Source organism: Neofelis nebulosa, chromosome 7, assembly GCF_028018385.1.
Source record: "Neofelis nebulosa isolate mNeoNeb1 chromosome 7, mNeoNeb1.pri, whole genome shotgun sequence".
NCBI classification, from domain to species: Eukaryota; Metazoa; Chordata; class Mammalia; order Carnivora; family Felidae; genus Neofelis; species Neofelis nebulosa.
In genome coordinates, this window is record NC_080788.1 from 126,214,897 (window position 1) to 126,231,561 (window position 16,665).

The window sequence follows — 16,665 nt, forward strand, 5'->3', positions numbered from 1 at the left end:
TGTATAGGCATCCTCTGACTTTCACTACTAGCACAGTTTGCATCTTTCAAGTGCGCTAGAGCGGTAGTTCACAAAAGATGGTTTGGGAACTATCTAAGACCCCTTATTAATAATATGAAGATATTATTTGCCTTTTTAAGAATATAATGTGGTCCTGATAGCAAAAAAAAATTGAGAATCACTGCAGGATAGCAATAAATAATTTTTAACTGGAACATGTAGAAAGAATAATCCTGATGACTGGGGCAACACCTGGGTGGCTCAGTCAGTTAAGTGTCGGATTGTTGATTTTGGCTCAGGTCATGATCTTACAGTGTGTGAGTTTGAGCCCCACGTCAGGCTCCCTGCTGACAATGTGGAGCCTCCCTGGGATTCTTGATCCCTCCCCCTCTCTCTGTCTCTGGCCCCAGCTCTCTCTCTCCCCAAAAAATAAATAAATAAAACAAAAAGAAGGAGGAGAAGGAGGAGAAGGAGGAGAAGGAGGAGAAGGAGGAGGAGGAGGAGGAGGAGGAGGAGAAGAAAGAGGAGAAAGAGGAGAAAGAGGAGGAGGAGGAAGGGGGGGAGGAGGAAGAATCATCATCATCATCTTGATAACTAAAATGAAAAGCCAAAACAAATTTTAGAGGATTATCATATGTTAAAGTTCTGTTTTTCTTAGTAGGGCACTACATTAAGTTTCTTTCTTAAATTAATGAAGTTCACCAATAAAGAAAGACCTAAGCCTGACACGAGATACCCACAGGATTCTGATACATAGTGCTATTTTTCTTCTTCCCGTCACGATGCATCCCTTCTAGAACCAAACAGAAAAGCAGTTTTCCAAAGTTCCTGTCTAACTTTTAAAGTATTGCCTCAAACTCTCCTTCCCTTACTCTACTGTTTTTGCCATGGTGCTTATAACCTTCTAATATATTAAACAATTTACCTATTTATTACATTTATTTTCTGTCACTCACTCAATACAATGTAAACTAAACAAGAGGACATTTTTTTCCCCTTTATTCACTGATGTATCCTCAGCACCTATAATAGTGTCAAGACAAAATTGGCACAGAGTAAACATTTATTGAATAAATTTATGAATATTTTACTGAAGTAAAATATAAACTTCAGCATTTTATCAGGGAAGAACACACATCTTACCAAATGCAAACTTCCAAATGGCCACGGACACAGGGCTATGTACATAGGAGAGATGTACTAGCTGAAGGAAAAACTCTCAGGGCGAACAGTTTCCTCTTCTGGATCCAGAAATGAAGAAAGACAGGGAGACCAGAGATGAGGAAAGGAGAGGGATTTGGAAATATTCCAAGTAGAAACAACGGAAATGGTTTTGTTTTGTTTTTTCCTTCAATCCTAGGATTCCACGAATGTAAACAAAGAAAAATAAGAGTAAAAACAGCTAACACACCTCTCTTCTCTTGTTGTATTTCTTCCAGAAGCTGCTCTTGTCTTTCTATCTGTTCGAAGAGACACTGGAGCTCAGATTCCTTGTTTTCGGTCATACTCCTCAGCTGTTGTCTGCACAGCATCAGCTCGTGCCGCAGACTCCTCTCTCTGTTTTCTCTCTCCTTCAGTTCCTCACAGAGCCACTTAAGTTTAGTCTAAAAAAATGACACATGTATCTAATTTTTCAAAAAATCTAGAAAACAGTAGCATTTCAAAACATGAAGGAAAAGTCATGATAACTGAACAGACCATAGCAAACATAAGCAAAATTTAAAAAAATCTATAATGTTTTAATTTCCATAATGACTTCAAAGATGGTGTTGAAATTAAGCCAAATTTTCTTGGATTTTTATAAAATATCTGATATCCTCTATCAGGTTTGTAAAGGTAATACTACAAAGAAGTCTGGCCTGCTGGATTCCCAGTCATACTCCAATTAGATCCCTGATGTGATATATAAGGCAATCTGGTACACTTTAAAGCATTTTAAAGTCAAACATACCACACAATAGAACTAGAGACTTGTTACAAAATGGAGTTTAATTCAAAGATTTTAAAAAACAGAAAGATAAAATTCATAGTTTTGGTTTTAAAAATGCATATTCCCAAGGGTCCAGCTAATCGGGAAAAGATATTCTATATCACATGAGGGAGATAAAGTTAGTATTTTCCCACATTTAAAAGACTAGGGAATTTAGTTGAAGCAACTCTCGTTTTCTCAGACTCTAACCACACCATCTTTATTAGTTAGATATTTAAATCAGGGATGAGTAAAAAATAAGTAAATAAATAAATTTTTCTTTCACCTTCACTAGGACAGGATTTCAGTCATGTCTCAGGACCTTCCCAAGTGAGCCTATCCTTCAAGTTCTATTTGATTCTAAATAAAAGTCTTTACTTCAGTAAAAAGCAAATTAAAGGAAGAGTGGACTAAACAGGAAAGTTAGGTTAAGCTAAGGGAGAATTTTCCTGAACAGCATTCATCAGTAAGCAAGAAAGTTCTAGGCCTCCAGAAATCTAGGAAGTTCTCAGGATATGCTACAGTATATTAAAAGTAGCGGCAGTAGGATAGCTTATGATAAAGTGAGACTGGGATACAGCCGCTAGACTGGGGGATCCCCACATGTATCAGCTTTCAAACACCCCCCAGAACAGAAAAAGATGCCCAGTTTTTCTGGTCAGAAGGTCTGTCGAGCAGATGGTATCTCTATGACACAGAAGAAATATTATCACTAGTCAAATTATGGAAAAATTATATGATAATATTGTAAGATGACCAAGGTATAGTATGTGAATGTGTTACATGAAGGGAAATGGAGCTTGTAAAGGCAAAAGCTAGATCACATTTATCACAAACGCTCATCAGAAACAAAGGGGGGACTTCATGGAAGTTTGCCTTCCAGAATGATGGCACGAGGAGTTCTGCCAAGCTGCTCTTTAATGAAAATGCGAGGTGGAAGCTAGATGTGGGCAGGGGAAGGACTGCACTCTGCATGACAAAAGCCCCACTCCACGTTCCAGGAGGGTATTGCCAAGACAGAGGTCCCTCTTCCCCCAGTTCACAGTCAAGTTATATGGTATTGTGGCATAATAAGAAAGATGTTTGGTCTTTGTCCTATATTCTTGGCACAGAGCTCCTAAAAGCCCAGGAACTTCCAGAGTGAGAAGAATGTCCTTTTTTATTCATAACAAGCTTTTAGATTACACCCAAGCTCGTGCTAATGAGGTGGTTTAGGTAGTTGAACCTACTGAGCCCCCCAGGCACCCCTAAAAACTCTTGAACAATGAGATTGGATTAGCTTCCAGACTGGTGAACATAGCCACATGCCAGGAGCGAGACATCCCCAAACTCCACGGGGACTCTTGGAGACCTTGCCCTATATAACCTCTTCATCTGGCTGCTTATTTGTATCCTTTATAAATAAACTGGTAAGTAAAGTATTTCCCTTAGGCCTGTGAACCATGACAGCAAATTACTGAACCTGGAGAGAGAGCCATGAGAACCCCCAATTTGTAGCCAGGTCAGAAGGAAGTGTAGGTAACCTGGGGACATCTGAATTGGGTACAGGTGGGGCCGAGCCCTTAACCTGTGGTATCTGTACTAACTCTGGGTAGTTTGTGTCAGAGGTGAATTAAATTGCGGGACACCCCGTTGGTATCTGCAGAGAACTGGAGAATTACCTCATTTGGAAAACTCACACATCTGGAATCAAAAGTGATGTGAGCAGAAACAAATCATAATAGTAAGTATGGCACTGGAAGGTCAGATGGCTAGGATTTTTCACCGTCATAGCTCTGATCTGAGTAGGCTAAATTGCTGGCAAGTGCAGTGGAGAAACTAGGGATTCCTTCCATGACCAACCCTTCATTGATAGTGTGGCCACTCCACCTCAGACACAGCACCTGAGAATACTGGTATCCAATCTGCCACTTCCACAGACTGTTTGTGAGAAGGAGGGGCAAAAGCTACATGATCATATCAAGATTCAGAAAAAGTGTATGATGAAATTAAACACCTATTCCCAATAAAGACCCTCAACAGAAGGGAACAGAAGGGAGATTTTTCAACCTGATAAAACATTTTTATGAAAAGCCCGTAACTATTATCATACTTAATGGTTAAAGACAGAATGCTTTATCCCTAAGATCATAAACAAGAAAATAATGTCTGCTCTAACCATTTCTATCTAACATTGTATCAGGAGGTCATAGCAGGGCAACTATGCAGGAAAATATCATCATACATAAATCACTTGTATTTCTATACACTTGCATCATCAATCCAAAACTAAGTTAAAAAGACCATCATGTTTACAATAGCATCAAAAGAGTAACATACATTTAAAAAGAAAAACATACTTTTAGAAAGAAGTTCAAAATTTATACTCTGAAAACTACAAAAAACTGTTGAAAAAATTAAAGAAGGTCTAAATAAATGAGAAGATTTTACACGTACATACACGAGAAAACTTAATATCATTAAGGTATTAAGAGAAATACTCCCCAAACTGATCTACAGATTTAACGCAATGCCTATCAAAATCCCAGCTGAGATCTTTGGAGAGATTGACAATGTGATCTTAAATTTCATATGGATATTCAAGGGACCCAGAATAGCCAAAAACAGGTGTTGAAAAAAGATCAAAGTTGAAGGAGTCACACTTAACTGATTTCAAAACTGACTAGAAAGCCAGAGTAATCAAGACAGTGTGGTACTGGCATTAGGACAGACATAGATCAGTGGAATTAAAGCCATACATATATATTGTCAATTGATTTTCAACAAAGGTTCCAAAAACAATCTGATGAGGAAAGATCAGTCTTTTCAACCAATAGTACTGAGAAAACTGAATATTCACATGCAAAAGAATAAAGTTGGACCCATACTTCATACCATCTTCAAAAATTAATTCAAGGGGCACCCGGGTAGTTCAGTCTGGTAACCACCCGACTCTAGATTTTAACTCAGGTCATGATTTCATAGTTCCTGGCTTTGAGCCTCGCATCAGGCTCCAAGATATCAGTATGGAGCCTGCTTGGGATTCCCTCTCTCTCCCTCCCCCTGTCCTTCCCCCACTCTCTCTCTCAAACTAAATAAAATTGTCAAAAATTAACTCAAAATGGGTCAAAGACCTAAATGTCAGAACTAAAAACAGCAGATTCCTAGAAGAAAGCACAGGTGTAAGTCTTGGTAACCTTGGTCTGGCAACCTTGATTTCCTAGATATTACACCAAAAGCACAGACAACCAAAGAAAAAAGCTGTTAAGTTAGACTTCACCAAAATTAAAACATTGTGCTTCAAAGATCACAATTAACAATGTGAAACAACAACCCACTGAATAGGAGAAAATAATTGTAGACCATGTATCTGAGAAAGAACAATTTAGAATGATACATAAAGAACTCAGTAATAAAAAGACATAATGAATTAAGCAAGAGACGTTTCTTCAAAAAACATAACACAAATGGCCAATAATCACATGAAAAGATGCTCAGAATCATTAAGCATCACAGAAATGCAAATCAAAATCACGGTGAGATTCCATTTCACACCCAGCAGGACAGCTAGAATCAAAAAGACATATGATAACAACTGTTGGTATGTGTGGAGGAATTAGAGTTCTTATATAATGATGGTAGAAGTGTACAATCATGCAGTCACTTTGGAAAATCATCTGGCAATTCTTCAAAAGGGTAAACATAGTTACCATATAACCCAGCAGTTCTACTCCTGAGTATATTTTTTAGAAGAAACGAAAACATACAGTCATGCAAAAACGCGTAACCGAATGTTCATAGCAGCATTATTCATGATAGCCAAGAAATGGAAAAAACCCAAATGAACATCCACTAATAAATGGATGAATAAAATGTGGTATATCCATACACGGGACTATTATTTAGCAATGAAGTCAGGTCCTGACACATGCTACGACACAGATGAGCCTTGAAAACATTCTGCTAAATGAAAGAAGTCATTCATAAAGGACCACATACTGTATGATTTCGTTTATAGGAAATGTCAAGAACTGACAAATCTATAGAGATAGAAAGGTTACTTGTTGACTAAGGCTATAAGAGGGGTGAGTGGGATGGACAAATTTAGGAGGTGATAGCTAAAGGGTCCATATTTTCTTTTAGGGTGATAAAATATTCCAAAATTCATTGTGGTTGTGGCATCACACCTCTGTGAATACACCTAAAAATAATGAGTGATACAGTCTAAATAGGTCAATTGTATGATATGTGATTTATATAACAATTCATCTATTTAACAATAAACAAAAGGAAGAAGATAAATAAGGGACAGAAAAACAAATTAAAATTAAATCTCCTTGTGGAGATGACACCTGGCTTTAGTATCCGCTACATAATTTATAGGCCTTTGTCCTACCTGAATGTCACTAGATAAAAACAGGAAGTCCCCAACTTACTTTTCTCTTTTTATTTTTTAATGTTTATTTATTTTTTGAGAGACAGAAACAGAGCATGAGTAGAAGAGGGGCAGAAAGAGAGGGAGACACAGAATCTGAAGCATAGGCTGTGAGCTGTCAGCACAGAGCCCGATGCGGGGCTCAAACCCACGAACCGAGAGACATGACCCGAGCAGAAGTCAGATGCCTAACCAACTGAGACACCCAGGCACCCCTTGGAAGTCTCCAACTGAAACTGAGCTGTGTGGGGTGCATGGGTGGCTCAGTCAGTTAAGCATCCGACTTTGGCTCAGGTCATGATCTTGCACCCTGTGAGTTCAAGACCTGCCTCTGGCTCTGTGCTGACAGCTCAGAGCCTGGAGCCTGCCTCAGATTCTGCATCTCCTTCTCTCTCTGCCCCTCCCCCACTCATACTCTGTCTCTCTCTCTCTCAAAAGTATATAAACATTAAAAATTTTTTAAAAAATAAATTGAGCTGTGGACTTCCAAATATGATTGTAAACTTTAATTAAGACTGCTTCATTTCCCAATATCCATTTTGAAATTCCCACGCAAATACAAAAAGATAAAAAGCTTCCATAGGACAGGAAACCAGGAAACATAGTCAACTCTCTACCAAATAAAAGGAACATTTTCTACTACAACTTTTTTCTAAATAAAACATGGAGACAGAATATAGGGTCAAAGGTCAGGATGAGTCATATACCACCATCCCCACCGAACCACAATATGAGAGAGGGAAGGAAGTGAATTGGACTATTCTTTCAAAAGCACACTCTATGGAGAGAGTGGAGCACATGTTGGAGGCTGGAACTCAGGAGAATGTTACCAATATTCAAAACAAGCAAAAATGACATGGAATGGACCCAAGTGTGTGTACTTGAGACTTAAATGTTAGGGGGAAAAGAGAGAAAGGAATCAGTACTGGTGTTTCTAGCTGAAGAAATGTGAAAGAGGAAAACTAGAAGCAAAGATTTAGGGGTTAAAAAGTTAACGACAGATTGGAATAAGCTGAACTTGTTAGGACTAACACAGAGAAGTGTAAATGTCTGGTTGGATACATAGATCTAAAGCTCGAGAGATATGGATGAGAGATACAAAGTAAAGCTTCAACAGCATCAAGGCAAAACAGCCCATGGAGTGTCTATGGAGACAAGAGAGAAAAATTTAGAAGAGATGAACGGAAGAGAAACGAAAAATAAAGCTGAGAAGTAGTTGGAAAGGCAGGAAGAAAATCCGACTTTTGCAAAGGAAGAAAATGAAAATACTACAACAGGATGGATATGCTTAGTGTCAAAGACTGCCAAAGGAAAGGGCCACTATACTTAGCAATTAAAATATACATCTTTATCAAAAACAACTGGAGTTCAACCCACCAAACCAATACAGGACTGAAAATATGAATGCCAAATTGTTGATGATGATTATGCCCACTCAGGAGAGAGGCGTCAAGAGGGAAAGGAGAACATATATTCCAAATTTATTCTCCATACTTCTATATTGCTAAAGTCTTGAAAATGAAAATATGTTCAACGCACTATGTAATAAAAAATTATTCTAGGCAATTTAATCAGTAGTTTTAGATATAAGTCAGTTGGAAAATTATTCTAAAACATCACTACCTAAGTAATTTATTAATTGATATTAACCAGGCAAAATAAGAGAAAGTCTACACTATTGCTGCCTGCTTCTATGTCAAAACTACAACCTGAATAGGGGCACCCGGGTGGCTCAGTCGGGTAAGCGGCCAACTCTTGATTTCGGCTCAGGTCATGATCTCATGGTTTGTGAGTTCTAGCCCCATGTGGCTGTGTGCTCTGAGCACAGAGCCTGCTCGAGATTCTCTCTCCTTCTCTCTGCCCCTCCCCCAATCATGCATGCATGCTGTCTCTCAAAATAAATAAATAAACTTAAAAAAAAAAGAAACTACAATCTGAACCTTTTGTTCACCTTTGATCATACCTTTTGTTCACCTCATCAAACTTTAGCAGTTACTCAAGAAAAATAAATAAATGGAAAAGCCCAAATAATTATCGTATTATGCAAGGGAAAAGGGGAAAGTTAGATGTATAATTTCTGGAAAAGATATATTTTCAACCAAGTCTTTTTGCTACTTATTTGGCACCTTAAACACGTGCACATCTTTATCCTTGAATGTTAATGAATTTGATATACTAAATCCTTAAGACTTTTTTCAAGAATTTAAAAATATTCTTCAATTTAAAGTATCCCGGGAGTGGATGTGTGTTCATGTTTGTATGCTCAAACACACACTAAAACTAGTACACTGTTTTGCACATAGTGAGGACAGGACACATGCAATTAAGTGAAAAATTAGATGCCGTTAAGTTCTTGTAAAGAGGAAGCACCTTGTGTTTAATAAAACAGAAAAATAAAATATCTTGAAAACAAACAAAAAAAATCAAAAAAAAATTTTGTATTATTACAGTAAGAAGGTTTAATGAACATTCATAAGTAACACATTTAGGACCTGAGCACTATTGATTTGGATTATAAAAATACAACCAGGAAGAAGGGCTGGAAGGATGGTCCTTCTAATAGGGTTATGTCCATGGTTCTTCTCAGATCCAACAGTTTCCTATCACATAAAAATAAAACACTAATGTTATCAGATCTTCTGATACCTCAAAAGAAAAACAAATTCCATGCTGTAAGTATGCAATTGTAAAGTTTTTTTAAATGTTCCCTACCAATTCTCTGTTTTAAAACCAATGTGGTCCAAACAAAGTGAGCCTTTTGGGATCACCAGTTTGAATCACCCTGTTTAATCTGTTCTTGCCCAGTGATTTAAATGCAAATTTAAAACATAACGACTCATTTCCCTGTTCTCAAAGATTTCCTACTTACTCCATCCTAATCTTTGGCCTGTGCTCAGTACCATTGCTAAGGGTTGATAATGGAGAAACAAAAAGATATGTTGTCATAACAATAATTGTACTGATTTTGGTAAAAAAACAAAACAAAACAAAAAACCCACAATTTATGAACCAAAGCATTAATCAGGTTTGATATGTGTTATGGACTAATTATAATCCCCTCAAGTTTATATGAAGTCCTAACCCTCAGGTGACTCTGTTTAGAAATAAGGCCTTTAGAGAAGTAATAAAGGCTAAATGAGGTTACCACAGTAGGGCCCTCATCCTATAGGACTGGCATCCCTATAAGAGGAGGAAGAGACACTCTGTCTTCCAACCCCCAATTCTTCCAATAATACTCCCATCCCATCCCCCCATAATGCCCGTCCCCCTACATGAGAGGTGGCCATTTACAAGCCAAGAAGAGGCCTCACCAGAAACTAACCCTGACACCTTGACCTTGGACTTCTAGGCTCTAGAACTGTAAGAAAATAAATTATCTGTTGTTTGAGCCACCAGTCTGTGGTATTTTATTATAGTGGCCTAAACAGACTGACCTATGGCTTCAGTTTATTCCAACAAAGCCTTTATTCCATCAACATACAAAATTTAAAAATAGGTTATAGTTAGATGCTTGTTATGAATTGAATATGTATGCAGAATATATTATTAATCCTACAAACAAAATATCAACTTATGGAAATTTAATCAACAAAGAGTCAATTATGAGAATCAGTGTTTGCTAGAGAAACACCCAACGTCTTTCATTAAATGCCTTGGAGAAACAGCTTGGAACACAGCATAGGAATAACTTTACCAATTCCAAATAATAATTACCTGACAAGGCTATTAATCACAGTGCAAACACCATTCTATTAACCACTCACAAGAGCATCTTAAAGATTACATAATAGGCTCATTTATTTAACTATATCAGCAAGTATTGCTAAATAAACTATAATAGAGAAAGAATTTCTAAATAAGGCAGTCTTTTACCTTCATAGTTGACAGCTTGCAATTAGGTGGGAATAAGTATCTAGTAAAACAATCAAAATGATCTTTTTAATCTGTAAGAATCCTCTAGTGAGATTTAGAGTAATAATATACTAAAGTCATTAAGGAATGACTCAAAGCCAAAACCAAGGGAAATAGAAAATTCGAATAAAAAGATTATAGCTGATAGAGTTAGCAATAATACCAGGGCCCATAATTTTGCTGCTTTTAACTACCATACTTCCTTTGCCACAACTCAAAAAACAATTTTGAGAGGAAATGTTAATAGAAAAGCCAAAGGTAAAGGAAGACGATGGCAATTTCTGAGAATGTGCCAGGAAACCAAAACAAAAATTAAACTGAAGTGCAAAATTCAAACCCAAATCAACCTCAAAACCTCTTTTAGTAATATTCTCTCTGGTTTCCTACATAGTTATGAATAAAATCATGAAGAAAAAAAGTAACTCCATAATAAGAGTTCATATGTAAAAATACAAAATGCTTTTCTTCAATTAAACTGAATGTGTTCCATACACACAATCTAAAGTATCTTTAATGAATCAAGATACCTGAGTATTTGTATCTCATTTTGATGTCTACACTGGAAGGATAAAATGCTAGATGATTATTCACATCCTTCAACAAGAATTAAATATACTGGGTCTGATACTTCTCATACAATGGGTGTTTTAAAAAAATCCGTATCACTAAAAAGACAATATGCATAAAAGCAAGGTTTATATTCAAAGGTAAATTATACTACCAATCAAGAAAGACTGGCACAGATTTCAGAGACCCAGGTTCTAAATCCTTCTCAGTAACTAGCTTTATGTCATTAGGTAAACAATTCCCAGGGCCTCCTTCTCATCTATAAAACAAGGAAGTTAGACTACATGATCTCTGAAGCTGCTTCAGTTATAATATTCCAAAAATGGCAGGAAAAACAATACCGGAACACATTATACCATTAAAAGTGGGACTCTTTGGAATGATATCAAACAGAGTAAAAAAGGAAAATCCCCCAATACTTTGGAAGTCTATTTCTTATCTATATAACCTTAAAAGTTTACAGTTCTGATCAAATAAAATATTTGAGAATTAGTAGATTTACTGAAATCTAATCTGCTTGCTATTTATTCTTCAGTGATATTTAAGCTGAGGAAGTAATCTGAGTAGAAAAAAATGTCACATTCCTAATATAATTACTCTTTAAATATATATATGTATATATATATATACACACACACATATATATATTTCCAAGAAGGAATATGTATATGTGTGTGTGTGTGTGTATTCCAAGAAGGAAGAAAGTGTTACAGCCAAAGAAGCATATAAATTTACCTTTTTGCATTTTAAGGGAATAATTAGTATTCCCTTCCAGAATTAAATATAGACTTCCAGAATTAAATATATTCTGTAAATAACAGAGCACTCAGGATCCTGCCTTATGCTGAAGAGCATCTGACATCAGCTTTTCTTTTATTTGCTATCACAAAATGATTAACTCAAGATCTGGGATCAACAGTGATTGATATTCTCTAGGACTGTCTTTCCATCTTGAGAGTGCTTGCCTGCTCGAGATTTGATCATCTGCCCGCATTTTCTGTGAGTGTCTTCGCAACTTCTCATTTCTTCCCATGATTTGCACCTAAATGCTGATCTTTGCCTTTGTCCCTGCTTCTCTTTGGGGCTTCCTGTCCAAATGGGACTTTCTAGACATCAATCCCAGTGCTAGAAACTCCTTCAGTACTTCTGCTGGCTTGCCTATCTAGGACTCTGCATGTTGATCTATTCACATACTGAACTTTGAGTGGGATCTCCTACTTAGTCTTGAAAACCATAGATATCTCCTTCTCTACCACTCCATCTGACATAACATTAAACATCATCTGCATATTGTCACCAAAGCATTACTTCAGTCTGTCCCTTCCTCTGAATCTCTACAATTTCCTTGGTTTGGACTTTCACCCCAGAGACTTTGGTCTCACCCAAAGACCTCTTAACTGGTCTTCCTGCCTTTAGTCTTCCCACTTCTACTCCACCTTTTACATCACTATCTGAGTAATGCTTCTAAAATAGGAATACAAATTTATCAGTATCCTGTTCAAATCTCCTTTGTGGTTCTCCCTAAATGCAGAACTGAAGTCAAACTTCTAAAATAGCATACAATGTTCTTCTTAGTTACCTATGCTCCACCTCTTTCTAAAGCCTCATCCCTGCCATTCTCTGCCTCATATTTTCATCTTGTATTGACAAATCGCTTGGGGTTTCTTTCCATTTATCATGCTGTTTCTCTTCTATACCATGCCTACAATTGTTTACTGTGCATGCCTGGTCTTTCCCTCTTTATCTGCCCAGCTTCAAAATTCACTTGAGGGATCAGACTCCATGGTGGCCTCTGCACACCTGTATCACTGCTCTTAGAAATAATATTGAAATTATCAATGTGTCAGCTTTTCTAGGAAAATAAACTGTTCCTCAAGAGAAAGGATCATGCCAAATTCATTATTATGCCCACAGCATGTAATCTAGCATCTGGCACACAGTAGCTAGTCAGTAAATTCTTGTTAAACTGAATAAAATTTGGCCTCTAAATGCCTTATTGGGATTTATGACAAAAACAAATCGCGGATCTATTGGAACGGATTGCCTGGTGTTCCTCAATGGTATTTCCTAATTCTCAATCCTCTTCCTCCTTGTATTATATGGTTCTTGCCATTCTTTGGTTATTTTACATATAAGCCTGGTCCAACTCTGAGTTGGACTTCATATTTACATTATGTAACCAATGTCGACAAAGCAACAGTGACCCTATCCTCACCTAGTCCCCTAGTTCTTCCAGGATTAACACTAACAGAAGAAATTCATTTGGCAGATTTATGAAAACAATTACCAAATGCCCTCAGAGGTCCTTCTAACACTGCAAGATGTCAGCGTGGACTAGCTGAATAGCAATTCTACTTTCCATATAGTTTTTGTCCTCTGATTTCAGATCTTATCTTCAATACTTATAGAGCTGTCCAGTCATAGTTCATGGGAATTACAGTATTGTAGCCCATCAATAACCTAAGCCATCTTTCTGGTAAATAGATTCAATTCCTCCTTAGTCAGTTGGTCAGCGTGGTATTGCTTATCATGACCCTTTTACGCTCTACAGGAAGGGTTGTCTCATGCAGTATTAAAACTCGTCTGATCAGAAGTTCAATCCCATTAAATGATAAGGGAAAACTGCTCACTAGTTCCCAAATTAAAGAGCTATGATTAAGAGTCATCTCTGGCTCTCATAATTTAACTGAACAACAGCAGTGAAAGCTTTCTGTTCAGAAATGATAAAGATTTTAACTTGAAAGAAAATTCCAAGTACATTGCTCTTGTTGTCAGAATTGAGGAATCGGGAAAAAGAAACAAGAGAAATGAGAAATGCTTTATTAATGCACAACAGAAGTTTCTAGCCCAAAATTTCTGAGCCAGCAAAACATGTATATTCTGAATTTACTACGAAGGTGGCATAAATACAAGTTTGCATTTGGTTCTATCAAAAACGGTTAGGGATGAACAGCATCACTGTACTTAAAAAAGGAGGAAAATTTTACCGGGTTGGGTAAATTTCAATGGTCAATCATAATGCTATTCATTTCTTATTAAGAATGCTTTAAAAAAAAAAAAAAAAGTTTCCTTAAAGCACAGCTGGTCTTCAAAGGTGAATCATGTTTTTCTGTCAACTCCCACCCACACCTTGCCTCCAAGTTCAAGGCATTATCTGTGTTTATTCAGGTATTCTCAACTTACTATTATTTTACCTATAATTAGCCAACTAGAGAACTTCTATATATTTTTTGTATGATCAAGTTAAATACTGCATTTATGCAGAAACCACCTGTAACATGTTGGTGGCATCATACCCCCCTATCCTTCTAGTACTGATATCACAGTCAGTTCTTCCTCTTTTTGCATTTGTTAATGTTTATGTATTTTTTTTAACATTTTATTTATTTTCGAGACAGAGAGAGAGAGAGCATGAACAGGGGAGGGTCAGAGAAAGAGGGAGACACAGAATCCGAAACAGGCTCCAGGCTCTGAGCTGTCAGCACAGAGCCCGACGCGGGGCTCGAACCCAAGGACCGCGAGATCATGACCTGAGCCGAAGTCGGCCGGCATCGGACCAACTGAGCCACCCAGGCGCCCCAATGTTTATGTATTTCTATAAAAATATAACATACCTTAATGATTTTTTAAATTGTTTACATTTCCATTTTCTTTATTAATTTCCATGGCTTGCTGACACTGATAACCCTCATGCCTATACACAAAAGAGCACATAATTGATAAATCTTGGCTAACTGAAGACTTTAGACAGCATCACACATAATGGTGAGAACATTAATTGTGAGTCTGACATGGCATGCGGTCCATGTTCCCATTTTTTATATGGCACCGGAAAAGTCATGTACATTTTCTAAAACCTCCCTTTTCTCATATATTTAAATAAGGATACTGCACAAACTTAAAAGTTCTTTCAAATAATAAAATCCTAAATTGGACCACAATTGTCCAGGTTTAAAGTACAGCTGGTTTTCTTTATTTTTTTCCCCCAAGTTTATTTATTTATTTTGAGAGAGAGAGAGAAAGCGTGAGCAGTGGAGGGGCAGAGAGGGAGGGCGGGGAGAGAGAGAATCCCAAGCAGGCTCCACACTGCCAAGATGGAGCCCAATGCAGGGCTTGAACCATGAGATCATGACCTGAGCCTAAGTCGGTCGATTAACCAACGGAGCCACCCAGGCGCCTCAAAGCTGAAAGAAACTAGCCTGGGAAGGAATGCAAGTCCTTGAGCATTGACACTTGGAAAAAGACATCTACATCTTACGTGGCCACGAATTTCTATATATTTTAATCAAGGAATTTCCAAGTTGATCTGATAGATGAAGATAAGTAATTATCCCATAGTGCAGAAGAAGCTTTTTGCTAAAATTAGCAAATTGTTCAATTTTATTTAGATTTGCTTACCTACCCTTTAAATTTAAATCATCATGCAAAAGAACCATGAAGCAAGAAAGGTTGGTTATAGCAGCCCTGACCTTCGTACACTTCCAGAGACACTGCCTATCCCAAGGAAAAGGCAGAAGAATTTGCTTCTTTGACAATCTAGTTTTACTACTTCAACAGTTTTGCCTTCCTTTATTTTCTCCTTCCGTACCTATACAGTTAAGCTAATTTGTAAATGTTAAACTAAAGAAACATGGAAGTTTCTTAAATTCATGACAATGATGTCTTCCCCAGCAATGAAGTATTACAGCTGCATATGCTCTGTTCAATAACAAAATGGTATGGTTAGCCCAAACAGGACACCCTGAAGGTCATAAATACTATGATAACTTTAGGATTTAAAAACAAATTACCTTGCTTTCTGCCAACCAGCGATGTGGGTCATAATTAATATCAGGACCAGATGAAAAAACCTACAGAAAAAGGAAATAGTCTATTAGAAGTAGAATTTTCTCTGAAATAACCTTACATAAATGAAATTCTTCACCATAACACATAAAAGTTTAATTCCTAAGTTTAAAGGCTTAAAAAGAAGAAAGTTCATTATCAAGTACTCAACTAATTCCAAACCACCACTTATTATGTCCATTTATGTACACGTGTATACATGTATGTACTCATTGAGAGTAAATATTTGGCTCAAATATAGAGGCACATATCAACTCTCAAGTGTTATCATTGCTAGAATCATTAGAGGCTGATTCCATGGACTTCTGTCAGGCAGCTTCAATCAAACCAGTTTTTCATTTTTTTGTTTGTTTCTTTTCCTCAGTCTTGTTCCACATAATATATTTCACAGTTGGTTAGATGTAATTACATGGAAACTTAATTCTTTGTCTCTTTTATCCTTCTTTAATTTTATACTGTGAGGGCCATTTTGTCTCATTAATGGTTGGGTAGAATTGACAGCAGCTAATCAACATGATTTTGTGCAAATGTTGCTTTATATTTCATGATGGTAACAAAATCCTACAATAAATAGGTTCTGTATACCAGCTGCCTTGATTTCCTTCATACCAACTCATTTATAAAATCCATTGCCATCTGGTTCTGCCTTATTACTAATAAAATGATGTTCAAAGTCTGTCAATGACTTTATGATTCTAAACACAAATTTTTTTTCAGTTCCTACTTGCTTTGAAACAGGTGCTACCTATGATATTTTTACAGGACTCCTTCCTAGAAATGTTGTGTAAAAATATCCTATCCCTCTGCAAGATGTCTATTCCTATTCTCAAATACTTCCATACTTCCTGATGTGTGTGCACATCACTCCCCTAAGGAATATCATTAGGTGATTCATTTAGACACATGAAGAATGTATAATGATGCTGACCATATGCCATAAACAAACATGTTATATTCT

The 16,665-nt window shown here is 36.9% G+C and overlaps 1 protein-coding gene across 7 annotated transcripts in view; it reads right to left on the reverse strand.

The window, feature by feature from the left end:
- CEP128 (centrosomal protein 128) overlaps positions 1 to 16,665 on the reverse strand; it is a 385,845-nt gene that overhangs the window by 216,114 nt on the left and 153,066 nt on the right. For all 7 annotated transcript variants that reach the window (XR_009264662.1, XM_058739903.1, XM_058739906.1 and 4 more), the window contains 2 exons: positions 15,653 to 15,712; positions 1,412 to 1,604 (listed from right to left, as the gene is read on the reverse strand). Coding sequence is in view for 6 of the 7 variants with exons in the window: in XM_058739903.1 (XP_058595886.1) it covers positions 1,412 to 1,604; positions 15,653 to 15,712 (253 nt within the window). In the remaining variant the exon portion in view is untranslated. The remainder of the gene's footprint in view (positions 1 to 1,411; positions 1,605 to 15,652; positions 15,713 to 16,665) is intronic.